The sequence below is a fragment of the Gouania willdenowi genome, chromosome 2, assembly GCF_900634775.1.
Source record: "Gouania willdenowi chromosome 2, fGouWil2.1, whole genome shotgun sequence".
NCBI classification, from domain to species: Eukaryota; Metazoa; Chordata; class Actinopteri; order Blenniiformes; family Gobiesocidae; genus Gouania; species Gouania willdenowi.
In genome coordinates this window covers 2,224,886-2,247,935 of record NC_041045.1, presented here as the reverse complement: position 1 = coordinate 2,247,935, position 23,050 = coordinate 2,224,886, and the positions used below count along the sequence as shown (strand labels likewise).

The 23,050-nt window shown below is 38.2% G+C and overlaps 4 protein-coding genes across 7 annotated transcripts in view; 2 read left to right on the top strand and 2 right to left on the bottom strand.

The window, feature by feature from the left end:
- Positions 1 to 52: 52 nt before the first annotated feature.
- ankrd10a (ankyrin repeat domain 10a) lies at positions 53 to 4,877 on the bottom strand. The gene is made up of 6 exons (XM_028465514.1): positions 4,589 to 4,877; positions 3,260 to 3,412; positions 1,758 to 1,849; positions 1,475 to 1,689; positions 1,351 to 1,407; positions 53 to 723 (listed from the first exon to the last, which is right to left on the bottom strand). Exons 1-6 carry the CDS (start codon positions 4,781 to 4,783, stop codon positions 371 to 373), a joined length of 1,065 nt encoding a protein of 354 aa, XP_028321315.1. The 5' UTR covers positions 4,784 to 4,877; the 3' UTR covers positions 53 to 370.
- A 1,707-nt stretch (positions 4,878 to 6,584) lies between these two features.
- hsf2bp (heat shock transcription factor 2 binding protein) lies at positions 6,585 to 12,560 on the top strand. The gene is made up of 9 exons (XM_028465502.1): positions 6,585 to 6,630; positions 6,758 to 6,818; positions 8,589 to 8,724; positions 8,886 to 8,989; positions 9,970 to 10,119; positions 10,197 to 10,341; positions 11,319 to 11,436; positions 11,524 to 11,627; positions 11,704 to 12,560. Exons 1-9 carry the CDS (start codon positions 6,587 to 6,589, stop codon positions 11,937 to 11,939), a joined length of 1,098 nt encoding a protein of 365 aa, XP_028321303.1. The 5' UTR covers positions 6,585 to 6,586; the 3' UTR covers positions 11,940 to 12,560.
- A 1,189-nt stretch (positions 12,561 to 13,749) lies between these two features.
- Positions 13,750 to 15,359, bottom strand: cryaa (crystallin, alpha A). The gene is made up of 3 exons (XM_028465670.1): positions 15,109 to 15,359; positions 14,915 to 15,037; positions 13,750 to 13,959 (listed from the first exon to the last, which is right to left on the bottom strand). The coding sequence occupies exons 1-3, from the start codon at positions 15,304 to 15,306 to the stop codon at positions 13,750 to 13,752; spliced, it is 531 nt and encodes a 176-aa protein (XP_028321471.1). The 5' UTR covers positions 15,307 to 15,359.
- Positions 15,360 to 18,240: 2,881 nt separating this feature from the next.
- dgkza (diacylglycerol kinase, zeta a) overlaps positions 18,241 to 23,050 on the top strand; it is a 94,673-nt gene continuing 89,863 nt past the window's right edge. For 3 of the 4 annotated variants that reach the window (XM_028464874.1, XM_028464899.1, XM_028464891.1), the window contains exon 1: positions 20,406 to 20,422. Coding sequence is in view for 1 of the 4 variants with exons in the window: in XM_028464914.1 (XP_028320715.1) it covers positions 18,519 to 18,641; positions 20,301 to 20,422 (245 nt within the window). In the remaining 3 variants the exon portion in view is untranslated. Of the gene's footprint in view, positions 18,642 to 20,300; positions 20,423 to 23,050 lie in introns of those variants that run through there. The other variant, XM_028464914.1, reaches the window with a different exon arrangement.

Sequence of the window (23,050 nt, the reverse complement as noted above, 5' to 3'; positions counted from 1 at the left end):
TCAACTTTTTATGAAAATGTAAAACAGGTTTATTGGTAGTAACAAGCGTCAGGTTGGTGAGAGGCAGCGTTTGGCGAGCAGTGCACTGCGTAAAAAGTTGTTGGTACATGTATAAAAATTCCCAAGGAGCAGTTTAAAAAATACAGTACACAGGTTTTCTTTGGTAAAGCCCTTAAACACATCACACCAGTACTACCAGTTGTTTCCACTAGTCGACTGGACGCACAAATGTTTCCCTTTTAAAAACTAACATGTCATTGATAGCAACCTCATCGTCTCTATGGCAACGGAGACAAATACCCCAATAGCTGCTGATCATAAATACCCAGAGCGTTTTTTAAACACTATTGTAACCTTTCAGGAAGTGCCACTAAGAGCCATGGTAGAGAAGCGTAGCCCCGCCCCCAGCAGCCGCCTGCTGCTTGTATCTGCCGTTCTGCTCCGAGCGACCGCCCTCGCTCAGCTCCTCCGCCGTGTCCCCGAAGCCGTGGTAGTGTCCGTAGTGCAGGAAGTCCCCCGAGTCGGCCATCAGCCCCCACCAGGTGGGTCGGTGGGACACGCAGCTGCTGGGGCTGCCCGTCAGGTGCAGTGAGCCACACATGTCTGAGGACCTGCGGTTGGATGAGGCTGTTGTTGGTCGGTTGGATGGAGGCGAGACGTGGTGGGTAGATTTGGTGGATGGATGGCAGTTAGAAAGTCCGTTGGATGGAATGTTGGTGTGACCTGAAGGTGAAACAACATGAGTCATGATCTTTATTCTTTGTACATTTTAGGACACGTGTCAAGGTCAGGGGCCCAAATTTGGCCCTTTAGAGCAGAGGTTCTCAACTGGGACCCACACTTGGCAACGGTCATTAAATTGCGACCCACCTTTTTTTTTTAGAATTCAACCAACCAATTTTAGTAAAAAACAGCCGTTGAAAACGCATATGATATCAATTGACAACATTGCCTGTCAAAACAAAAGTTAATTCCAAAATAAAAGATAACTCCCACATGAGACATTAAGTATTTAGTTTTTATTTTGACCCACTTATGGGTCCCGACCCACCAGTTGAGAATCTGTGCTTTAGAGCATTCAATTCAGCTTGTTTTCCTTTGTTCATATCACATGAATGCAAACATTTTTAATTGCAAAATAAGTAAATAACTCTTCATTTTTCCACAAAACTTACAATTTCTTGCACACCATTCCATGAAAACTCCTTCAAAATAAGATACCATGTTGTGTTTTATGGCCTTTTCATCTGATCAGGTTTTGCTGAGTCATCAGTCCACAGTGAAACCTCTCTCTGGGACCTGAGGTCGTCTTAAAATGTCAGCGCACACGTGAGTAAAGTTCAAACTGACCTGAGTTCAGCTCCGGCTCAGGTTCTACGTTCATGCTCTGCACCTGCTCCTCTGCAGCTGCACACACGTCACATGGTCACATGGTCACACGGTCACTGTGGAGGAAAGCTAAAGCACGTCTTACCCTCAGCTCTGCGCGCTCTCTTCTGGTGATTACTGTCCAGGGCCATCAGCTGCTGCCTTTTCCTGCTGGGGGGGTCCTGACCACAGGGCGTCCCGTAGGCGTTCCCGTTGAGCTGATGGAGGCGTCTCTCCGCGTCGCTGATGAAGCAGAAGCAGTCGTGGAAACCGTGAGCGCGGGCCAGGTCGGCTGCAGTCTGACCGCTGGCGTTCGTTAACCTGACGAGGGACAGGAGTGTGAGTGAGAGCTGGGGACGACAGTGGAGCCCTGGCACTGAGGGACTCACAGTGGTTTGGCCCCCGCCATCAGCAGGACCTGGATACACTCCAAGCTGCCAGAGCGAGCTGCTTTATGGATGGGGGCTTCACCAACGCAGTCCTGCAAACACAAACGCACCGTGGGAAAATGGATGAAAGTACGGAATTCACTTCCTGAAAGTGAAAATGCTGATAAGTTGTTATTTTGGATTTTTTTCAACAAATTAACTGGTTTGAACTGGTTTGTTTGTTTGTTTGTTTATTTCATTCAAGACATTAAAACAAATGTATTCCTCCTCCACAATTAATAAAGAAGAAAAGATGAATGAAAAGGAACGTATAACATTTTCCCCTTTCATTGACAGAACAATTGAAACAACAATTCAGTTACGCTTTTGTCTCATATTTCTTCAACACAATACATTTCACATTCTTTTTGAACATATTAAGTGATCATAATAATTAAACTGTTCTATAGTCTGGCCCCCTGAACTGAAATGCACCTTTTTTTTTTTTTTTTTTTTACAATTTTTGCTGTATAAATATTGGGTTTGTACACTTCCTGTATCTACTTCTGCTAATAAATAATTTAGTAATAATGAAATAATTCTCATTTGCAATAAGTTATAGAATACATTATCAGATGAATATTTTGGGGACAATATCAGGCATTTACACACAATTTTTCCCAGTAAGCCAGTGGATAAAGATACGCACATATTTCACCACGTGATTATTGTATCGATCAAAAAAAATGTCCAAATTGATTGTTTTTATTGTGTATTTTAACAAAAACAAACATTTAATTGCGCTAACGTATACCTCACTCCTCAATGTATTTTAGCTTAAAAGTTGATTGCACTTTATTTTCATAAAACATACTGGACACTTTTATAGATGTATGTGGTTACTTTTTTTTTTTTTTTTAAAGAATTTAAGAACTTATCAAAATCTGTTGTAGAAGCAAAAGTTTAACTTTTTTGAAACATGTAATTGGACAGTTTGATGAAATAAAAATACCACTTGTTTTTTTATATTGAATTAGAGTTAGTTGCGATTTACTTGTTCTGTCAAGTTTTAAAAAAAATTAAATGAATTATATTTCATCCCATTTTGTACTTGTAAAGGTGAAATTTGGGAACAAAATACCCCCAGCCTGTGAGCCAGATAGCAAAATAATAGGCGACACGTAGGAGGTAGCAGCGCACCTTTGGATGAGAGATTATCCGTGCTCAGCAGAGCTCAGTGGGAGAGAGGAAAGGCGTTTATGAGACAGAAAATGGCGCTATGTACGAGAGTTGACATTCCCAGCAGCGAACACTCGACCAGAGCTTGTGTGGAACTCATGGATAATGTGACGATGGTGAGATAAAACTGAATGAGTTAATAGCCAGTAGTGATGTATAATTAGTGAAGGACAATGGAACAGATACATATTAGAAATGGAACATCAGACACTTAAGTATGTTGGAAAATATGGAAACATTCTGTGACGGTCATCAATAAGGACAAAGGACGAGTGGGTGCTGACCTGTTGGTTGACGTCAGCCCCAGCCTGAGTCAGCCACACCACACAGTGCGGATGTCCAGCGAATGCAGACGTGTGCGTCGGAGTCTGGTTGAACCGACTGGTGGCCGTGTTCACTCGACAGCCCATCTGCACCAGCTGGACCAGGCACTCCAGCTGCAGGATTTCATACAAAATGCTAACATTATTATACAAATATAGATTCACAGCGCTTCACTTTTTCTTATGTTGCAGCCTAATTTTAAATTGTATTAAATTCATCTCTTCCACGGAAAACATGGCATAATGACAATATTAAAACTTTTTATTTTTTTTTATTTTTTTAGAAAACTAAGAAATTACATTAACGTAAGTAAACTACTTTGTTCTGATTGGTTTTCGTCCCATGTGAAAATTACAGTTTTATTCATCTCTTTCCTCAAAATTCTACACAAAATACCCCAAAATGACAATATTAAAATGTGCAAATTTATCAAAAACAGAAAACTAAGAAATTATATTAACGTAAGTCAATGCAATTTCTTGGATACTAACGAAACTAAGAAACGTTTTTTTCTGAATGGTCCCACATGAACATGTATATTTCACTTTTTATTGGTCGATGAAAATATAAATATATTTGTATTTATTATTATTACAAAAAAATAATTAAAAAATAGCCAGTTGATGTAGCTATATTTTATTCTGGTCCGTTTCACATCCATTCAAATCAAAGTACATAGGTTTTTAGCTTTCTTAACTATTTATTAATTTAGCTTTTTTTTTTTTTTACATTAGTGTTGATTAATTCTGTGCAAGAACTTTATAAATAAAGTTTGATTGAAAAATGTAAATTCACCTGGTGTGATTTTTATTTTTTTTTTTAACTGGCGTATTTATGTTTATGCTTATTAATTTAAATTAAATAATAAAATGAAATAATTATTACTATTTTAATCATATTATATTTACTGTATTATTACTGGCTGTGATTTTGGCGCCACGGTTATGGTTACATGCACGTCAGCCAATAGAAACGATTCCGTTTGTTTAACTTTTTTTTTTGTTGGTGTTTTTTTTTTTTTTTTTTTTGTCAATAAAGCTTTATTTAAAAGCTTCAACCTAACAACAGTTGCTAAAACCTGTGTAAATATCAATAATCTGTTATTTTTTTACTTACATATGCTTTAACGTTTGATGCCCTGCTTTAGCTAAAATACACAACTGAGCAAATAAGGATTTATTTATGTTTAAAAAAAAAAAAAAAAACGAGTAGCAAAAGTAAAGAGTGAGATTTTGGTTCGAAGTGTGGAACAGACCGTCATATGTGCGGTAATCTGCTGTAATCTCTACCTGTCCGTAGTGGGCAGCCCAGTGTATGGGCGTCCATCCGTAGCAGGAGTCCTCAGCGGTCAGTGGACTGACGGACTGACGGGACAGACTCAACAGAGCTCGGACGTCTCCATCCCTGCAGGCTCGGTGAAGAGGGAAACAGCGGAGGAAACCTTCGTCACTGCTGCCTTCGTCTTCGTCTAAACTCACAGACATGAGTGACAGCAGAGTTTCCCGGTTTCACCGAATACCGGCGACGGTCGGTTTGAAACACAAAGGAAGAGCGGATCAACTTCACCTGGAGCAGCGCAAAACCCGGACTGGATTCCCGCTTAGTGACGGTGTGTTGATGTAGTTAGGAAGCTGTGGAAAATCAATTTGGCGCTGCGCCCTCTATAGGTTGAAGGAGGGAATTTAAATTAAATTAAATTAAATTAAATTAAATTAAATTAAATTAAATTAAATTAAATTAAATTAAATTAAATTAAATTAAATTAAATATAATAACAAATATCATTAAAATGTATATTTTTATATTTTTAAGCATTTAAAAAATAATATTATTCAGGCATTTAACTCAAGAAGTTAGAAGGAATATGTTTCCCAACATAATACACAAAAACGTACGCAGAATTTCCAAAAATACACAAAATGACACATAAAACGACAATAAAGACAGACACAACAACCACCTAAACAAACGAAATGACTAAAAAAAAAACACACACACAAAACAACAACACATTACAGAAAAGCTAAAAACACACAGTGTGCACAAAATTACACAAAATGACAGTAAAATACAGTTCATGCACTATTATCTTATTATTATTATTGTATTTTGTATTTTTATTTTATTTCGTTATTATTATTATTATTATTATTATTATTATTATCTTGTTATTTTATTTAGTTTGCACATATTAGTCTAACTACTCTTATATTTACGTTTATACTTCTTTTTTTATTTATTTTTCTTTATTCTAGTTGATTGTTATTATTTAATGTTACACTATCTGAGAGAGCACAGGTCACCAAGACAAATTCCTCGTGTGTATTCATACACTCTTGGTCAATAAAGTTGATTCTGATTCTGATTCTGATTCTGATTCTGAAAACAACACTATCGATACAGAAAGTGACCCCCAAAAAACATACAAATCGACAACAAAAATACAGAAAATGACAGAAAAATACACAGAATTACACTAAGAACACAAAAAAACAAAACAAAACACACACACACACACACATAATGACTCCAAAAACACACAAAACAACAACACGTTACAGAATAGCTCAAAAGACATACAAACGGTTTACAAAAATTCACAGAATGACAAAAAAATATACAAGATGTATTCAAAAGCATTATATAAAAAGTATTATTAAATGATTTTTCCAATAGAGTTTGCATTAAAATTCACTACCAGTACTCTTTAAGCAAAATCTGTCCAATATCCAATTGTCAAAATGTTAATCTAGTTTCTTTTGGGATTAAAACAAAAATAAATCAGACACAACGCAATCATACAATCATGAACAGAACAGCAAGCCTTGAAATAATTAATATTTTTATTTTAATATTATGTAATCACAAGTAATCTACATCATATAGATAAATCCTAAGCAATTCCCGTCATGATAATGTATAAATGAAATTATTGTGCATAAATATTACGTTTAGGATACATCTACATTAAAAAAAAACAAAAAAAAACTGTATTTAGGTTTTTTTTACAGTTTAACTAAAACTGTATTTAGTTTTTCCCCATTCTATTTAGCATATAATGTTTTGCCACTGGTGTAAAACAATGTAAAAAGAAAAAAAAAAAAGCAAATTAAAATGTTTAGAGGCTGAATGACCACACTGCAATTACCAATATGTTTGGAAATTATTTTTTTAATAAACAAACAAATGATAAATAATTAACAATCAGTTTAGTGGGAAAATCAGGTTTTGGCGCCTTTGTGTTGAGAGCTTTTATTTTGAAGAGTTTAGGGAAGGTTAGCTAGCTAATGTTAGCTATTAGCATGTCAGCTCCGTCTGTAGCCGCCACTTTGTACGTAACATTTATGACTTTATTTAAGTTATTTAACGACAAAATACGAGTTACGTGCTCTCTAAGGTAGACTGGTGACGTGTTTTATTTCCACTGACACACTTTATTTGACTATTTTTCCTGATAGATCCACAGGAGGGCGCAAAGGTGAAAGAAACATGGCAGCCAAATATCGACACGAGTCCAAGGTAGGAATCTTACAGATGAAGATTCTCTTTCATTTAAAGTTTAAACTACTTCCTACTCAATTTTGAACCCGAAACATTGAGGTTTTAGTACGTTTCCCCCCTTATTTGATGTATTTCCTTTATTTATGTATGTTAAAGCAGACAGGAGTATGGAAAAATCTGTAAAATTAAAACCAAATTAAAACAATTTGTATTTACGATTACTACTATTTTTATTTTTACTATTTTTTTTTATTTTTTTAAATGTATATAAAATTAAAATTCAGCTAATTGAGTTTAAGATTGATGTTATCATTCTGCACAGGAAGTTATTTTCATTTTACATGTGTATCATGTGAGGAATCTCCATTTGAAATTGTCTGAAATTTCTATAATTATGATTTGTAATTTTTTTTTTAAACTGCAATATTTTTGCACAAACGCTTAATTGTTCAAACACTGTCAATATAGTTTAATCCAGTGATGCAAATTTATGAATTTGGTCGCTTCGTTATAGTTTAGCGACTTTTCTTTTAAGCGACAAGCAACTTTTTTTTGTTGTATCTGCAGTTTTTTTTTTTTTTTATTATTAAGAAAAAGTCTCTAGATCAAATTCATGGCCCGGGGACCAAATCCGGCCCTTTGGAGCATCCAATTCGGCCCGCAGGAGAAAGTAGAAATGACAGATTCAACATGAATTATTGTTTAAATTAAACTCAAACATTTGCAGGGGCTGAAAGCTTATATCGCATAATGGCAGTCATTTTTAGTGTTAAACTGTTGAAAAAACTCAAAAATTCTTACAGAATCCTTTAATTTTCCACAAATTATTACATAAGATTTATTTTAATTAAATAGAAATTGGTCAGAAAATCTAGGAAATTTAAAGTGGAGACCCTGTTCGGACTGATATCTGTTACTTATTGCTTGGATATGATCTGTTTCATGCATATTTAGTATTTTATGTATACGTGGAAGCTTAAACCCACACGTTTTCCCGCTTAAAATCTGTGGCCCACTTGAGATCAAACTGCTCCGTATTTGGCTCCCTGAACTAAAATGAGTTTGACACCCCTGCTCTGGATATTATCAATTACTTACGAAAGCTGATTAGGGCCGATTTTGGTGGAGAAAATAAATAAATAAATAAAATTCGGAGGTTCGCTAATAAAGTCGAAATGTCAAGATTAAAGTTGAAATTTTGAGAATAAAGTTGACATTTTGAGAATAAAGTTGAAATAATGTCAAGATTAAAGTCGAAAAGACAAGACTAAAGTCAAATTTTCAAAAACCAGCTCAAAATACAATATTGTGATAAAAGTAGAAGGATTGCTAATTAAGTCAAATCTGCGAATCCACAATCTGATGTTTTGTTATCATTTTGTGATATTTGTAGATTTGACTTTATTAGCAAACCTTCAACTTTTATTTCTTTATTTTCTCCAACAAAATCGGCCCTAATCCGCTTCTGTAATGATCAAATATTCATATTGGGCGATGATATCATCTTATAACCGTTAGCGACTTGGCAACACTGGTCAAATCTAATCTTTTTGAAACAGATTTAGTTTTTTTTTCTTATTTTATTGTATTTTTTATTTAATTTCTAATCATGTTGTAATCAGTAGCTACATTTATGTTTGTAGCTGTTTATAAATTCCTCATGTCGTTTTCTAGTGGTGTGTTCGGGGTTAATTTGTTGATGTAGTCACAGATCATGTAGATTAAATTTTTTTTTTTAATTTTTCTTAATTATTAAAAATTCTCCCCTTGTCTGTTTGTGCTGGGCAGGATGGGGTGGTCAGGGTGAGGAAACGGGAGCTGGAGAAGCTAACCACAGAAGTCATGCAGCTGCGGGAGTTCCTGCCCAGAGTTTTAAACAGCGACCTGATGGAAACCCTGCACGGAGCTCAAAAGGCTCAGACGGGTAGAGAACCATTAACTGTCACATTTGTGTAACAGAGGCATTAAAGGGATCCTCCTCTTGTTTGTACAAGTTTAGAGTTTAAAATGTACCTATTAGAAGATATAGGATTTCAAAGCACGTCAGGGAAATATGTTTATATTTGTGTGTGTGTGCGTGTTCAGTGATGGATCAGCTCGGGCAAGAGCAAGAGCAGATGCGTCAGGAGTGTGTCCACCTCCAGTCCCGCCTGGTTGCAGTGCAGACGGAATGTCAGAAAGAGCGAGAGGTGAGGGCGAGCTTTTATTTTGAAAAACACACCTTGGAAAAACCTTGTTGCTAGGCGGTTCCCTAGTTACCCACACAAAACAACTTATCAAAGGGATTCAAATGTACTGTAGAGTTAAAAAAAAAAAAAGTGTTGAGTTCTTAATACTTTGAATAAATTGATATATTTTATAACGTCTTGATTTTTTTTTATTTTTCATTAGATTAATATCTTAAACCAGTACGAAATTGTTCAATTTCACCTAAAAAAAAATGTTTTGAAAATGAACACTTGTAACGTTTAACAACACAAAACAGAACACATTCGGCCCTCGGTATAATTTTATGTGGCCCCCCCAAAGTAAATGTACAAAATGATAGAAAAACACACAAAACAAGAGCAAGAATACATAAAAAAAAAAAAAAAAAAAAAAATAAAAACGCACAGAATTACAACATTATAGGAAAGACAAGATAAAAACAGAAAACACTCCAAAAACACACAAAACTACTACAAAAATGAACAAAACGACAACAGTAATGCATACATTTCTCTGAAAAATATACAACTTTACAGAAAAGTACACCAAAAGTCAGGAAAAATAACTCTGCAAACCCACAGCACTTACAAAAAAGCAAAATGACAACAGGAATACACAAAAATTACTTCAAAAAAATGCATAATATAATCACAAATACATAACATGACTTCAAAAAACACATATTTTACAGGAAAAATACACAAAAGGACTACAGAAATGCACAAAATGCCTCACAACGAGTAAGACAACAACAAGCATACACAGAATGACAGAAAAACACCCAAAATTACTATTAAAACTCTGTTTTTTTTCCTGTATTAATGCTCAGATCACTCATTATTCTAAATGCTGTTGATCATGTGACCATCTGATCAAACAAACACATTTTTGTGGCCCTGCTGTGACACAAGTTGCCTACCTCTGATCTTCTGTGTGTGTGTGTGTGTGTGTGTGTGTGCAGGAGAAGCTTCTGTTACGGGAGCAGCTCTGGCAGAGCGCAGCAGAGCTCCAGCTGCAGGCCGACTTCTGCTCCGGTCTGGGCTCTGCCGTGTGCAGCCTGCTGTGGAGCTGCTCGTCCAATGAGGACACGGTCACGCTGTGGCTGACTGACGTGAGTCAAACATCTGCAGTTACTATGACGACACAAAGCATGACATATCGCCAACAGAGTGTTCGACGTGTGTGCAGGGCAAGCTGCCGTCCTTCCTGACAGTCGCTGCTCAGACCCTGGAGAGCTTCGTCACGTCCCTGGACGAAGAGACCAAAACTCAAACCGAGGACCACAACTCCCAGGAGCACCAGTTTGTGTTAGCGCTGGCTGGCACCATCACCAGTACGTTTATATTGACTTTGTCAGAAGGGAAACAAGCTTGGTGAGAAGCGCAACAAGTAAAAAAAACAAACATATAAGATTACTTTATGTTTATAAACATAAGTAATTAATTGAATTGAATTGTTAGTGTAGCTATAGATGAGCAATTGTGGGGATCTGTTTTTCTGTGATCGCAGAAAACATTTGGAATTCATAGAATTCACTTTCTGAAATAGAAATGTTTTGATTTAAAAAAAAAAAAGTCAACAAAATCAAGCCGAAATTGCAGTATGACACAAAATTGTCACCTACATGTTTTGGGACAAAATCACGCATTCCTATGATATTTTTTTGTCGTAAAACAGACGCTGAATATCTAGCAGGTGTAGCATAAACAGGTGGACATGTCAAGTCTCGTGCTACATAATCTCACGTGATAATAATTTCAGCGTGTACTCTCGACGCGCTTCTATAGTGAAGAAATATATCTTTAATGATGACAGTGGTTAACTCACTCCTATGCACGATTTTGGGAAGTTTGATGACGTGATTATTCAAAGATGATAAAATGGAAATAAAAAGGAAATGGATAAAATCTGATTCAGAATCCAGTAAATGTATTAACAGAAAATTGTAGGGTCTCATTTAGGTGTGTAAGGATACACTCAGCCAACGACTTCATTTGAATCCCAGTTTTAAAAAAAGTTTGCTTACGTTCCTGGCTAGGAATGAACTTTGTGTTAAAGTTGTGTGTGTGTCATGTGTCGCGGACGGTTAAGGCTTCATCTCGCTCGTTAAACCATGGTCTCGGACCAGGTTCGGACGTTGAGCGTTAAATCGGGTGATATGTTTTGATTAGCGTGAGAAAGACGTATAAATGGATGCTGACTCGCCTCGGATCATAGTGTTGGGTTGGAACAGTTTTGGGCTTAAAGAGACTTCATTTGGTTCTTTGACACAGTGAGAGACAAATGGTTATGCGTCTCTCCTCCAATCAGACATAGCAGCTGTCACATGTGGGCGGGACTTCATGGCATGTTCGGCGCACGTCCTACTGGACACTCTGCTGAAGCTTCTGGAGCAGATGAAGCCTGGAGTTTTCCCCAAACTCAAAGGGTACGTACCGCAAGGGCGAGCCCAAAACGAGTCTCATCCCGTCTGTGGGCCGAGGGTGAAACCTCCTGCTTTGTCCTCTGGCTGCAGGTTGATGCTGATGGCTCTGTACAACGTTAGCATTAGCATTAAAGGCCTGAAGTACATAAGTGAGAACCAAGGACTGGTTCCTGTGATCTGGAGCCTGCTGGACGGTGAGAGCAACAGCAGCTGTGATTCTGCAATGGGATGAGTTTGGTTTGGTTTGATTGCTTCTGCCTGTTTGCTCAGATGGACACTGGGAGGTGAGCCTCCACTCTCTGCGCCTGCTGCAGTCGGTGCTGCTGGACGAAGACGCCGTGCGCTCGCTGAGCTCGTCCCTGCTGAGCCCAGACCTCGGGATACGAGTGGGGAGCTTGACCTCCAGTACTCAGCCCAGTTTGAAAGTTACCGCCCAACAGATCCTGGAAGACCTGAAGGCCCTCCAACAGGTACCATCAGCCCTCAGCTGTGATGTCATTAGTTAATCTGCAGCTCTAAAGATGGCGTGTGTTTCTAGGGCAGCGTCTGAGGACGTGTGTGTGTGTGTGTGTGTGTGTGTCGCCTTTCCAGTTTGTTGACGGTGTTGCGGAAAGTCTTTTACATCTGAGTTGTTTCTGATTGAAGTTGTTCCTGCTCTGATGTACAAAACACATGCATTAAAGAGGATGTTTGTCCCTCTGTCCTTTTCTACATCACTAACCCAACCTGCTCCAAGATGTGAACAAAAAGTGTGCACGGCTTTAGTTTTATGTGGAAACATGAAAGGTCAGTAAGTTCTGTTTCGTCTGATTGGAACCGTTTGAACTTGTGTCTTATCTGCGATAAACACAGTGTCTGTACGTCAACAGTGTTTTAGAAGAAGAAATATGGCTATGATTGCGATTATATGAGTGCGAGTGCTTAATCATCTGTTGGAGGTAATGAGGAATATTGCTTGTGAGGAAATGTATTCTCACATTCTAGTGATTCTCAGGAGAAAAAAGCAACCCGTACACGTACAGTATGTGACGGCAGACTGCTGAGATTTATACTGCTGTAAAGAGAAAAATAGATTTTTGTTATTTAGTGTATTTTGACGCTATTTAGTGTTTTTCTGTCATATTTATTGGTGTGTTATGTTTGTGTGTTGTTATTTAGTGTACTCTTGTTCTCATTCCGTGTATTTTTCTGTTTTGTGTGTATATGTCTTTTTTGTATTTTTGTTATTATGATGTTTTTATTTCTGCATCATTTTGTGCTTTTGAAATCATTTTATGTGTATTTATTGTCATTTTGTATATTTTTTTATTTTGGATTTTGGTTGTCCTTTTGTAGGTTTTTGTAATTATTTTGAATTTTTTTTTTTGTTATTTTATTTATATCTGTTGTCATTTTGTATGTCTTTTAATCATTTTTGTTATGTTTCTCTTGTCATTCTGTGGTTTTTTTTGTGTGTATTATGTAAAGGAGAATAAATCGCTACATAAGCTGTTGCCAGGTTGGGTTGAGTAAGTTCAAAACTAATTTATTATTAACATGTGCTAATGTATGAAGAACTTTCTTTTCAGAATTATCTGTAAGAAACTGTCTTGAATGTGAAAAGTAGAAAATAGTTTAAAAAAAAAAAAAGAAAAGATAATATTTTTGAAGGCAGACTGTAAGTGAAACCCTATACTAAAACTAAAACATATGAAGACAAAATGTGTTGTGTATTCTATCTTAATATACAATGGGACTCAACTCTCTTTTCTCTCAGATTTGTATTACGATAAAGTAAACTTCTAGAATGAGATAAGAAAGAATGACTGAGACAGACAGGTTGCTCCATAGTGTTTTTACAGTTTTGTTGATTAATAAATGCTGATGAAAAAAGGAACAAAGAAGTGCTTTAGTGTTAATTGTACAGCTTTATTATATATTTCTTTAGTCTGGACATCTCAGTAATGAGCAGGCATCTGTTAAACAAGGCAACGGCTACAGTACGGGGTATATGTCAAACATAGAGCTGAGGGATCTGTTAGCATAAAAGTTAGCACAACATGTGAGACGTTTACCTCCAAACTAGAGCCCAACCAAGATTTTCATCATTTTGCTCACTTGGAAATACATTAGGAGCAAGACTTTCCTGGAAGACCCTCACCTACCAATGGCCATGAGCAGATTTCTTCTACCCATTATCGAGATACTATTATGAATGTGCTCAGAAGGAACTACAGAAATTAAAGCAAGCGGGACATGATTACTCTCTAAAGGAAGGGAAGAGTTTCATGGACCTCCATCAGAAGGTCGGCCACCTCACGAGCTTTGGGTACGCCTCTAGGAGGAGGCAGCAACGTTGGGTTTGTCATCGCGTGTGACGGGGATTTTGCGCTCACTGCGGCCAGATTCACCTCCACCGCCAACCTTTGGCCCGGTCACAATGAGAAGGCCATCAGCTGACAGGGTGCAAGTGATTGCCGATTGGTCGACGCTGGAAGGGATGCGGTAGCGGCGGTGGAACTCACGGGAGATGTAACCGTGGTCATCCTGTAAAAGCAGAGGAGATATATGTCATAAGTGATACAAAAATGGATGTCTGTGCGGAAACATCGTCAATTGTTAGATTATTATTACATTAGCGCATGACGTGAGTTTCAATATTCGTAGGTTTTAAATCTAGATACACACAATAGTCAGTGTTGTTTTGATTGGTAGGATTAGGATCTATGTCTTATTCAAAATTACTGGGTTGGCTTCTGATGGTTAACTGCTTAAGGAATGATCAATGTTAACTTTAGTGTGTACTGGTCCCCAGTGGTCTAGGGACCGGTCCCTGGCCCGGTGTTTGGGGATGACATGTTAGATTCTGTCCCACTTGACTAAGAGCACAAAGGCAGGATACTCCCTGGACAGAATGCAAGACAATTACACGTCTAACAAACAAAGAGGAGGACAAGTTGGGGATCACCAGTGGGAGTTGAACCGATTATCTGTATACTCAAACACAGCAATGCTAACAATTATGCCCCTGGGGTACGTTTGGTCAATAGATTACTGAAAAAATCACAACAATGATTGAAGCTAAGGAGTAACACAAACGGGTAGGAGAAGGGTATATCAGGCAGTATAGTAAGTGTAACACCAACCTAAAATTGTCAATAGTCTCAAGTTTTTATTTGGCATGAATACATCTGTATTTCAGTGTGTTATGATATATTCACTGCCTGGTTTTGGAAAGCGAAACACAACTAAATCTGTAAGCCAAAACCGTTGTGAACCTCGGGGTGCAACAAGTCTTCCAGAACAATCAGTAGAATGTGACTGAGAAAAATGCTCTCAAGTACCCCAGAGTCTCCTGACTGATGCCAGAGACCAGGCCAATAGTTTTGGCTGGGAGATGGCAACTACAGTTTTAGGCTCAACTATACCCATAATCAAAGCATAAATGCTCCCTAACGTCGTCGATAAGCTGTTAGGTTTTGTGTGGGTAAGTTATGTGCACCTGTCTTTCTCCGTGCTTGCCCTGAATTTCCACATAGTCGTCGGCAACCTTCACACTCAGCTCGTCAGGAGAAAAGTGCTTGACGTCCAGGTAGACTGTGAACTTGTCTCTGTCAGACCTCACCTAAGACACATACAGAGACATCGGATTACCCACTGCCACATAGATAAACTCATAATAGATGGGTTGATTACCTCGGAGATGCCAGTGCTGAACGAATCCACAAAGCTGCGGAACAGCGACTGTCTGTAATATGGGCTGATGGTTGAGATGGTGTAGGGAAGAAGGTCATAGTCGAACACACCTTCTCCAAAGAACTGGTCAAACAGTCGAGCAGGGTAGTTGAAGCCAAGGGTACGTCTAAACCAGGGGTACTGGATGGCAATATCCATAATGCTTGGTCAAGATTGGCTTGATTAGTTTCCGGGTTGTAGATACTCAGCACAGAGTCCGTCAGGTGAGAAACAATAAGGTTAGAATGAAGCAATGATGAAACGCACTCCGGGAAGATTTCTTTGGTATTACGATGTCCCCTGCTTCACGCCTGTCTGCTCTTTATATACCTGAGAGCCAGAAAGAGGGGCTTTAGCCGCGATCCCACTGGAATGACATTATCTCATGGTGGGCTGGGCCCAGTCAGCAGAATCAGGGATGAGGATGGTGGGGGCACAGCTTGGTCCAGACCCCGGTGCAACCCAGTGCCACCTTCACCCCAGACAGACACCCTGGGTTGCCAAAATCAACACAGCCGGAAATAAACTAAAGACACAGAGGGGTATTGCCTGAGTGGGAAAGCATCAGACAGATGCAGACGTATCCACTGAAGACTCAGTCAGTGCCTGAGACAAAGCTGTGGTGTTGTCCTACATATATGGTTGGATAGAGGACAAGTGTTATAACAACGGTGCCAGAAGCCGCAGGTTTGATGATAAAAAAGTGAGCAAAGTATCTTAAAACTTTGGGGTTAGCAAGGCTCGGCCAACATATGACATAGATCATGTTAACCTTCCTTGGGTTTACGTTCTGTCAAAAGCTGTGTGACACTGTTTCTCGTAATGCAGTAGGCCGATTTTGCTTTGCATTTTTCAAAGCTAGCAGTTTAGCACATTGCTAATAGAAATGTCCATGTGGCTTAAAATGCCAGTTAATATGAGAGTGGAATCCAATGTGAAGCCAAGGGCCATTTCCCATGCTTGTTGTTTTATCACCAATAGCTCTCCGCCTCCTGAATTAATCTAATCCCAGAGGGCTTTGGCTAACACCACGGGGGCTTAGTCTCTCTATGCACCCACTGGCCAAGAGCAACTGGTCCGGGCAGCCAAGCGTTGGGATGCTTTAGTGGCAGCCATGGCAGGTTGTGGCAGCTCGGGATATCTAGCAGCTCTAGACCGGAGGTAGACACAGCTTCGGTTTAGCCGAGTCAGCACTCTGTGGTTTTATCAATGGAAAAGACAAAGGATGAATACTCGCTTTCCCAAACCCTGCATAGTTGATGTCTCGACCCACCTGGCAACTTTGATGAAGTGGGCATGCTCACACCCATTCCTTAACAATACACAATAGAAAAAGACGCTCACACAAAAAAATCATGTTTAACTCATCTGGCCAGAAACTTTTCACTATATTACAGTTTTTTTCAACCTTTTAATTTTGATCAATGTAAGGGACACTTTTAAGTAAAAAATGTTACACTGCTTGGTGAGTAGTGAGTAGCAGAAAGGTATTTCTGTCACATCAAGTTTCACCATCGGCACACGATAGAGGTTGGAATTGTAGCGAAGAAATGCTTCCCGTTGTGTCATCGTCAGTACTATTTTGTACCACAAGAGGGTGTCGTAGGTAGTTGTAGCTTTAGGTATATAAGTAATATATCAGGATTGACAAATGTACCCGTGACTCCACAGTCTAAACTGCAACACAGTGCTTATATTTACATACAATGCTAATTGCTAAGGAAGCGAGTGTTGCCTCATCTAATGGCAACAAAAATAAAACTGAACTAAGTTAATTTCCCAAGAGAAGCTAAACTTTAGATTGTGTTGACAAAAATAATTCAATCCTAATGGTAGAATTTTTTGCCCTGTCAAATAAGTGTCAACAGGTAGAGCTCTGCTTCCCCCTGGTGGACTGGACTCATAATGACTCCTACCTGAGAGAAAGAGAAATATAAAGCAGTGTTTCGTAACTGTTTCTACACACTGGTCAAGAAAGAATGTTCCAATATTTGCTTTTATTATGAAATAGCTTTAGGTAAACCATAAACATCTTCAAATCTGATTATCTACATGTTAATAATGAGGAATGAGGATGAATTAAGTCTTTTTTTTAAACATATGCATAGCCAATAATGCAGCGTCAATAAGTCCCCTTCAAAATAAAAGCACAACATAAATCCTGAGGCCCTGAAAACGGGGCCGCGACCCATTTTTTGGGCCCCGATCTGCACATTGAGAAATACTGATAAATTCTATCTTCAACATAGTATTTTATTTAAAAGGTAAATTTGCTGCTTTATGCATAAAAGTAAATTTTAACATTTGAAGACATTCTGGAGTATAATTTCAGCATTATTTCTAGAATAAAAAAATAACAATAGTAAAATATATAATGTTATTATTTCCAATAAATGTTCAGCTTTAATTGTTTTTTAAACACTAAATATGTTATATATGACCTCAAATAATTTTTGGTATTTATCAAGAATTTGCAAGTAATTGTTTTACAGTCAAACATTTCAATGTACTGTTGGCTAAATTTTTGATAAATCAAGAAATCTAAGCATATTGTTTGTGTACACAGAATGATTATATATATATATATATATATATACATATTTGTGTATTGTTGTTATCGCTTTTATAATACAAAGAGCAACAATACACAAAATTACCCTGAGTAATGAATCCAATAACATAAAAAGCAAGTACAGAAACAAATGAAATGAAATAAAAATATACAAAAATAACAGCAAAAACACACAAAATGAGAGAAACACACACGACAACACCAAACAAAACACCTGGGAATCTAAACACACACACAACAAGGACTGTATCCTTTATTATTCCATGTATTAATGCTCAGACAGGTCATATTTTTTCTAAATGCTGAGAGGATATTGTAATATTGTAGCACTGATATTTGTCATCTTTTTGGTAAACACTGAATATTTTCATCGACTACCTGCAGTACCTGTAAAGAACACCAGGGGGCAGAAAGCACACTGACGGAAACCAATCGGAGCTGTTTTTTTTATTATTTGTGCACGAAGACAGTGATGTCATCGCAGTGTAATGTGAGTGGGCGGGGTTTGACTGCCCAGCGCTGTGATGTCACACTCTCACTACTTGTCAGACACGCGCGCAGCTGATTGCAACATGTAATAGAGGCGCGTTGTGCTGTCACAACCCTGTCCGCGTTGGTGTCCCCAGCTGGGCCCGCGGACCACAGTCTAGGACGATGGGGGAGGACGAGGTTCGCACGGAGGCGAGAGTTGTCCGTGACTAAATAACGAGCTGTCGCCGCGCGGAGCAGAGCAGAGCAGGAAGAGGCTGCCGTTAATCCTTTAAAAACAACAAACAAACACGGAGACAGAGCTTTAAGGATGATGAGAGACCCTCCGGTGGTGGAGCGACCCGCGCTGGAGGACGTGGCCGAGGAGGAGGATGGACTCGCCGCGGAAATGAGCTCCGAAAGCCCGGGGGAGCTGAGCGGTTCTCAGGTGGAGGTGAGCACGTTTTACTTCCTTGTCTCTTGTCCACACAGTTGCTCAGTAATTAACCAAGTTACAGTTAATTCGTTCTTACATAATTATTCACTCATTGTTTAAAAAAAGCAAACAAACTAACCGTGGCTGCGATGTTGAACCTAATGCATGTGACCAAGACCACAATGATACACTTTAATTAGGAATAATAGTTTACTGATTTGTAAAAGTATCAAAGTCTCTACATTTGGCCCCATGGGCATTTGAAAAAAAGGAAAGCTGTCTAATAAACCAGAAAGTAATTGATAATAGAGCTAATTGACCCAATAATATCATCAATTCATTGGTGTTTTCCTCACGTTTTGGCTTATTATGCAAATAAAATGTATTTCTACTCTATATACTGTAATTAACTGTATAGTAAAGATTAATACATATATTCAAGCAAATCACTTCTTTATATCAGTGTTTATCTTATTATAGGGCTGTCCTAATATAACCTTTTCATTTACGAAAACAAAACCGATTTTGCAGATTTGATTATTGGCCGATATCAATCTGATACGATATTGGTATGAAAAATTACTTAGTTTTATTACTTATTTTGTAGTGAGGAATGGGAACAATAACAGCAACAGTTAGTATGAGAAAAACAGACCAATTTATGATTAATAAATGGGTTAAATACATTTTAACCATAAACATAAATACTGAATTACAACGGTGTATTAGGGACACATTAGAATTTGAAAAAATCTGAGCACAGATTAGAGTTGTAATATTTTGCGAATGAAGTTGTAATTTTGTGAGATTAAAGTCCTCGTATTTTGTGAATAACTGTAGTTTTCATTTTAATGGCCCTAATTTGCTGTCCATTATTTAATATGCAGAAACCTATCAAGGGACGAGGGTCTGACGCTCCAGGACAGAGCAACGTGATGCTAAAAACCAGCGGCTAACCTCCGAGCTAACGGCTAACAGCAGCCGCTGACTCCTTGGTGCAAAAACCCTCTATCAGGGACTTCCATCCCCCGTAAAACATTCGTTCGACAAGTTGTGGATCGTAAAATCTTGGCACACTATAACTTTAGCTGGACATTTGCAGCCCTTAACCTCCTTCCCACCAGTGGGCGCTATAGCGATCATAGTAATTAAGCGTACAAAAACGTAAGAACTTGATGGGATTGTCTGAAATATTGTAACTGCAAATACAATAAAGAGAAACCATCTTAATAACTAGCTCGTTGCAAACGGGCAAGCGTTTTTTTGCCTCGCATGTGGATGTTAATCAAAAGTGGGTCACACAGATTCTGCTTTTATTTTGAAGGGGACATATGCGCCGGGTTTGCAGTTTAAAATAAGTACAGTTTATCCAAAGCACAGATCTGTTCATTATGTACTATTTCATCACAAGATAGTAGAAATTAGATCAAGTAATGAGAATAATTATGTCCAAGATACATCTACCTAGTTTTTCTACGATTAGTTTGAGTTTCTGACTAAAGATGTTCTTTGACAGTAAAAAGAGAATATAACAATCGCCTAATTCATCGTTATCGCACACATTTTGATTTTTATCATAAATGTGTGTTTTATTTTAGGTTCACGCTGGTGTTTGATTTCTCTTTGTTCAGCTCCCCGTTTATTTTATTTGAAAAGTATGGTTTTTGTTTATTTCAGATATCATTGAAGACCCCTGGAGAGGGCGCCGTGGAGAACAGAAAGGGGTCAAAGGAGGACCAGGTGGACGCGAGGGAGGCAGAGTTTGCTGAGCTGAACCTGAGGAAGCAGGTGTCCTACAGGTGGGAAGTGATGGTTAGATTAGTTCTACGAAAGAAGTTAAAGTGTAGCGAAATGAGTGGCTGTCAACCTGTTCTACCAGTGACGTGGGAGTTTATTCATGTCTGGCTGATAAATTAAGTAACATGAAGGCTTGTCTGTGATTACACAAACACTGGAAAATGTTATCCAATCTCTGAACTTTTTAGCTCCAGGAACCTTTCAGATCCTGGTATTTTTTAGTTCTGTGAACCTTGTAGTTGCAGGAACCCTTTAGTTCCATGAACATTTCACTTTTGTGACCTTTTAAGTTACAGGAACTTTTTTGTTCCAAACCTTTTTTTGATCCGGTAACTTTTTAGTCCTGTCAACCTTTCAGTTGCAGGAACCTTTTAGTTGTGTGAGCTAAAAAGTTGTGGGAACTTTTTAGTTCCAGGAACCTTTTAAAATGGGAATTTTTTTAGTTCTGTGAACCCTTGAGTTTTGTGAACCTTTTAGGTGTGGCAACATTTTAGTTCCCTCAACATTTTCATTTTGCGAGCTTAATGACGGTGCAAAACTTCCCAGAACTTTTTTGACTTCCGGTAACATTTTATTTCCAGTTAATTTCAGTGGAAACACAGCTTTAGAATGGCCAGGAAAAATAAGGCCCCTTTGCATAATTTGCATATTTTGATAGTCGTTGTTAAGGCTACTCGGCTTTCCCTGAATGAAGTGGAGACTTCCTTTCTGCCTACGGTTCTTTAATATGCTACATTGCCTTTGGTAATGTAAGGCTACTTCAAAGTCTCTTTTTTTGCCATCATGAGCAAAAGCAAAGACAATGCCTGAAACAACAAAGTGCTACAAGATCAAAGTGTTAACCCACCACAATAATAAGTGACTTTTTCAGATTCTGTTTTTCTCAGACGCATTATAATTTGCACTTTGTCATTTTTACAAAATGCTAAAGCTCTTTTTAGCTGGTTTGATCCCTCCAACTCCCTCAGTCACTTTCCTTCTCATCAGTGTGAATCATGTGAGCTCACGTTGTGACAGAGCGGTGGGAAATGGCTTCAATCAGCGTAGTGCTTCAAGGGCTCTTCACATGTCGACGCCCGTGCGGGTGGTCAAGTGCATTAATGCCTTCTCATGAATGACAAATTGTTTTGTCCGTCGTCATAGCAACCACTGGCGCGTGTTAATCTGTAATCAGATTTTGACCTCTGCTCGCATTCATGTATCTCCTTTAGCAGCTTGTGGTCAAACTGGAGATCTTTTACAGGGTTCCTAAAGCTTCAGTCAAATTAAATTCAAGACTTTTTATTTCCATTTGAAATAAAATTTAAGACTAACTTCCCAGTAAACACAATCGAGGGGAAAAAAGCGCCACATCAATTACATAGGGTTTGGGTCAGTGTCTAGGGCAGATGTGCAACTGGTGACCCCCAAATTCGACACACCAAAATTCACAAAATGGCGGTAAAATGACTACAAAAATAGCCAGAAATCTAATACAAAAAATAAAAATCATTAAGAAAAGCCATTAAGAACAACATTTCCCCATGTTGTTGAAAGTTGCTACAAGCTTTTTATTTTTTTAATGTAATTTAATTTAGTTTATTTATTTTTTTTATTCTATGTTGATACTGACAATATGCTTAATACTGTAAATGTTTCTTTAAAAAATGTTATAAATAAAAAGCAATCCCGCTGCAACCATTTCACTGTTTTGTAGTGTAGTGTAGTTACATTGCGCAATGTTAAGGTAAATTATATAAAAAAAACAAAACGAATGTTACCATTTATTTTGAATATAAGAATTTGAATTTAAGACTTTTGAAACATTGATTTAAGACATTTTAATGACAATTGAGGCCTTATTTTTAGTTTCATTCATTTAATGCCTTTTAAGACGTTTTAAGGATCCACGGGAACCCTGTTTTACTAATTCACAGTGAACCTCCTAGAAATCGATAATATATTCCCTGTCATCTTCCCACTGTGCTGTCATTTTGACTTAATTACAAAGTCTTTTCAAAGTAATCTTTGTGCATTTTCAGAGAACAACAAATGCCCTGCGTCACATGTCGGACGATCGGATAGCAGCGAGAGCGATCAGCCACCTTCTTATGTCAGTGCTAGCATGAGGTGTAATCTGGACACAGTTTAGTGTAGTCAGTAATCCAGATGGGACAGGGCATCTTTGTGTGTGTGGTGTTGTGGGGGCAGGGCACTGGCACTGCTGTCAGTTCTCCTGACTCAGATGGGTTATGTAAGAAGCAGCTGTAACTGCGGCACTGCTACATCGTGTGGGCTTTATTTCCAGTGAAATACACCACTTTCAATCAGAAATAGAGCCCCGGGATTGTTTTTGGGTGGTTACATACCTGTCAAGTATCCTGTTTTGGCCGGGAAACTCCCGTATTTTACCCCTCTTTCCCGCCATCTTCCCTTATTAGTATTTTCCTGTAAATATCCCGTACTTTAATGTAGTAATTATTAAAAAATGCCTTACTAAACTGAACGCTGTCACTAGCCTCATGAGAACTTCCACCTGAAATGGCCTGAGTGGCAGTTCTCGCGATGTTAGTGTCGACAGCGGCAACAAACCCGGAAACAACTCAGAACAGAGATGATGAATGAAGACGTTTCGGTGAAAAAAAACAAAG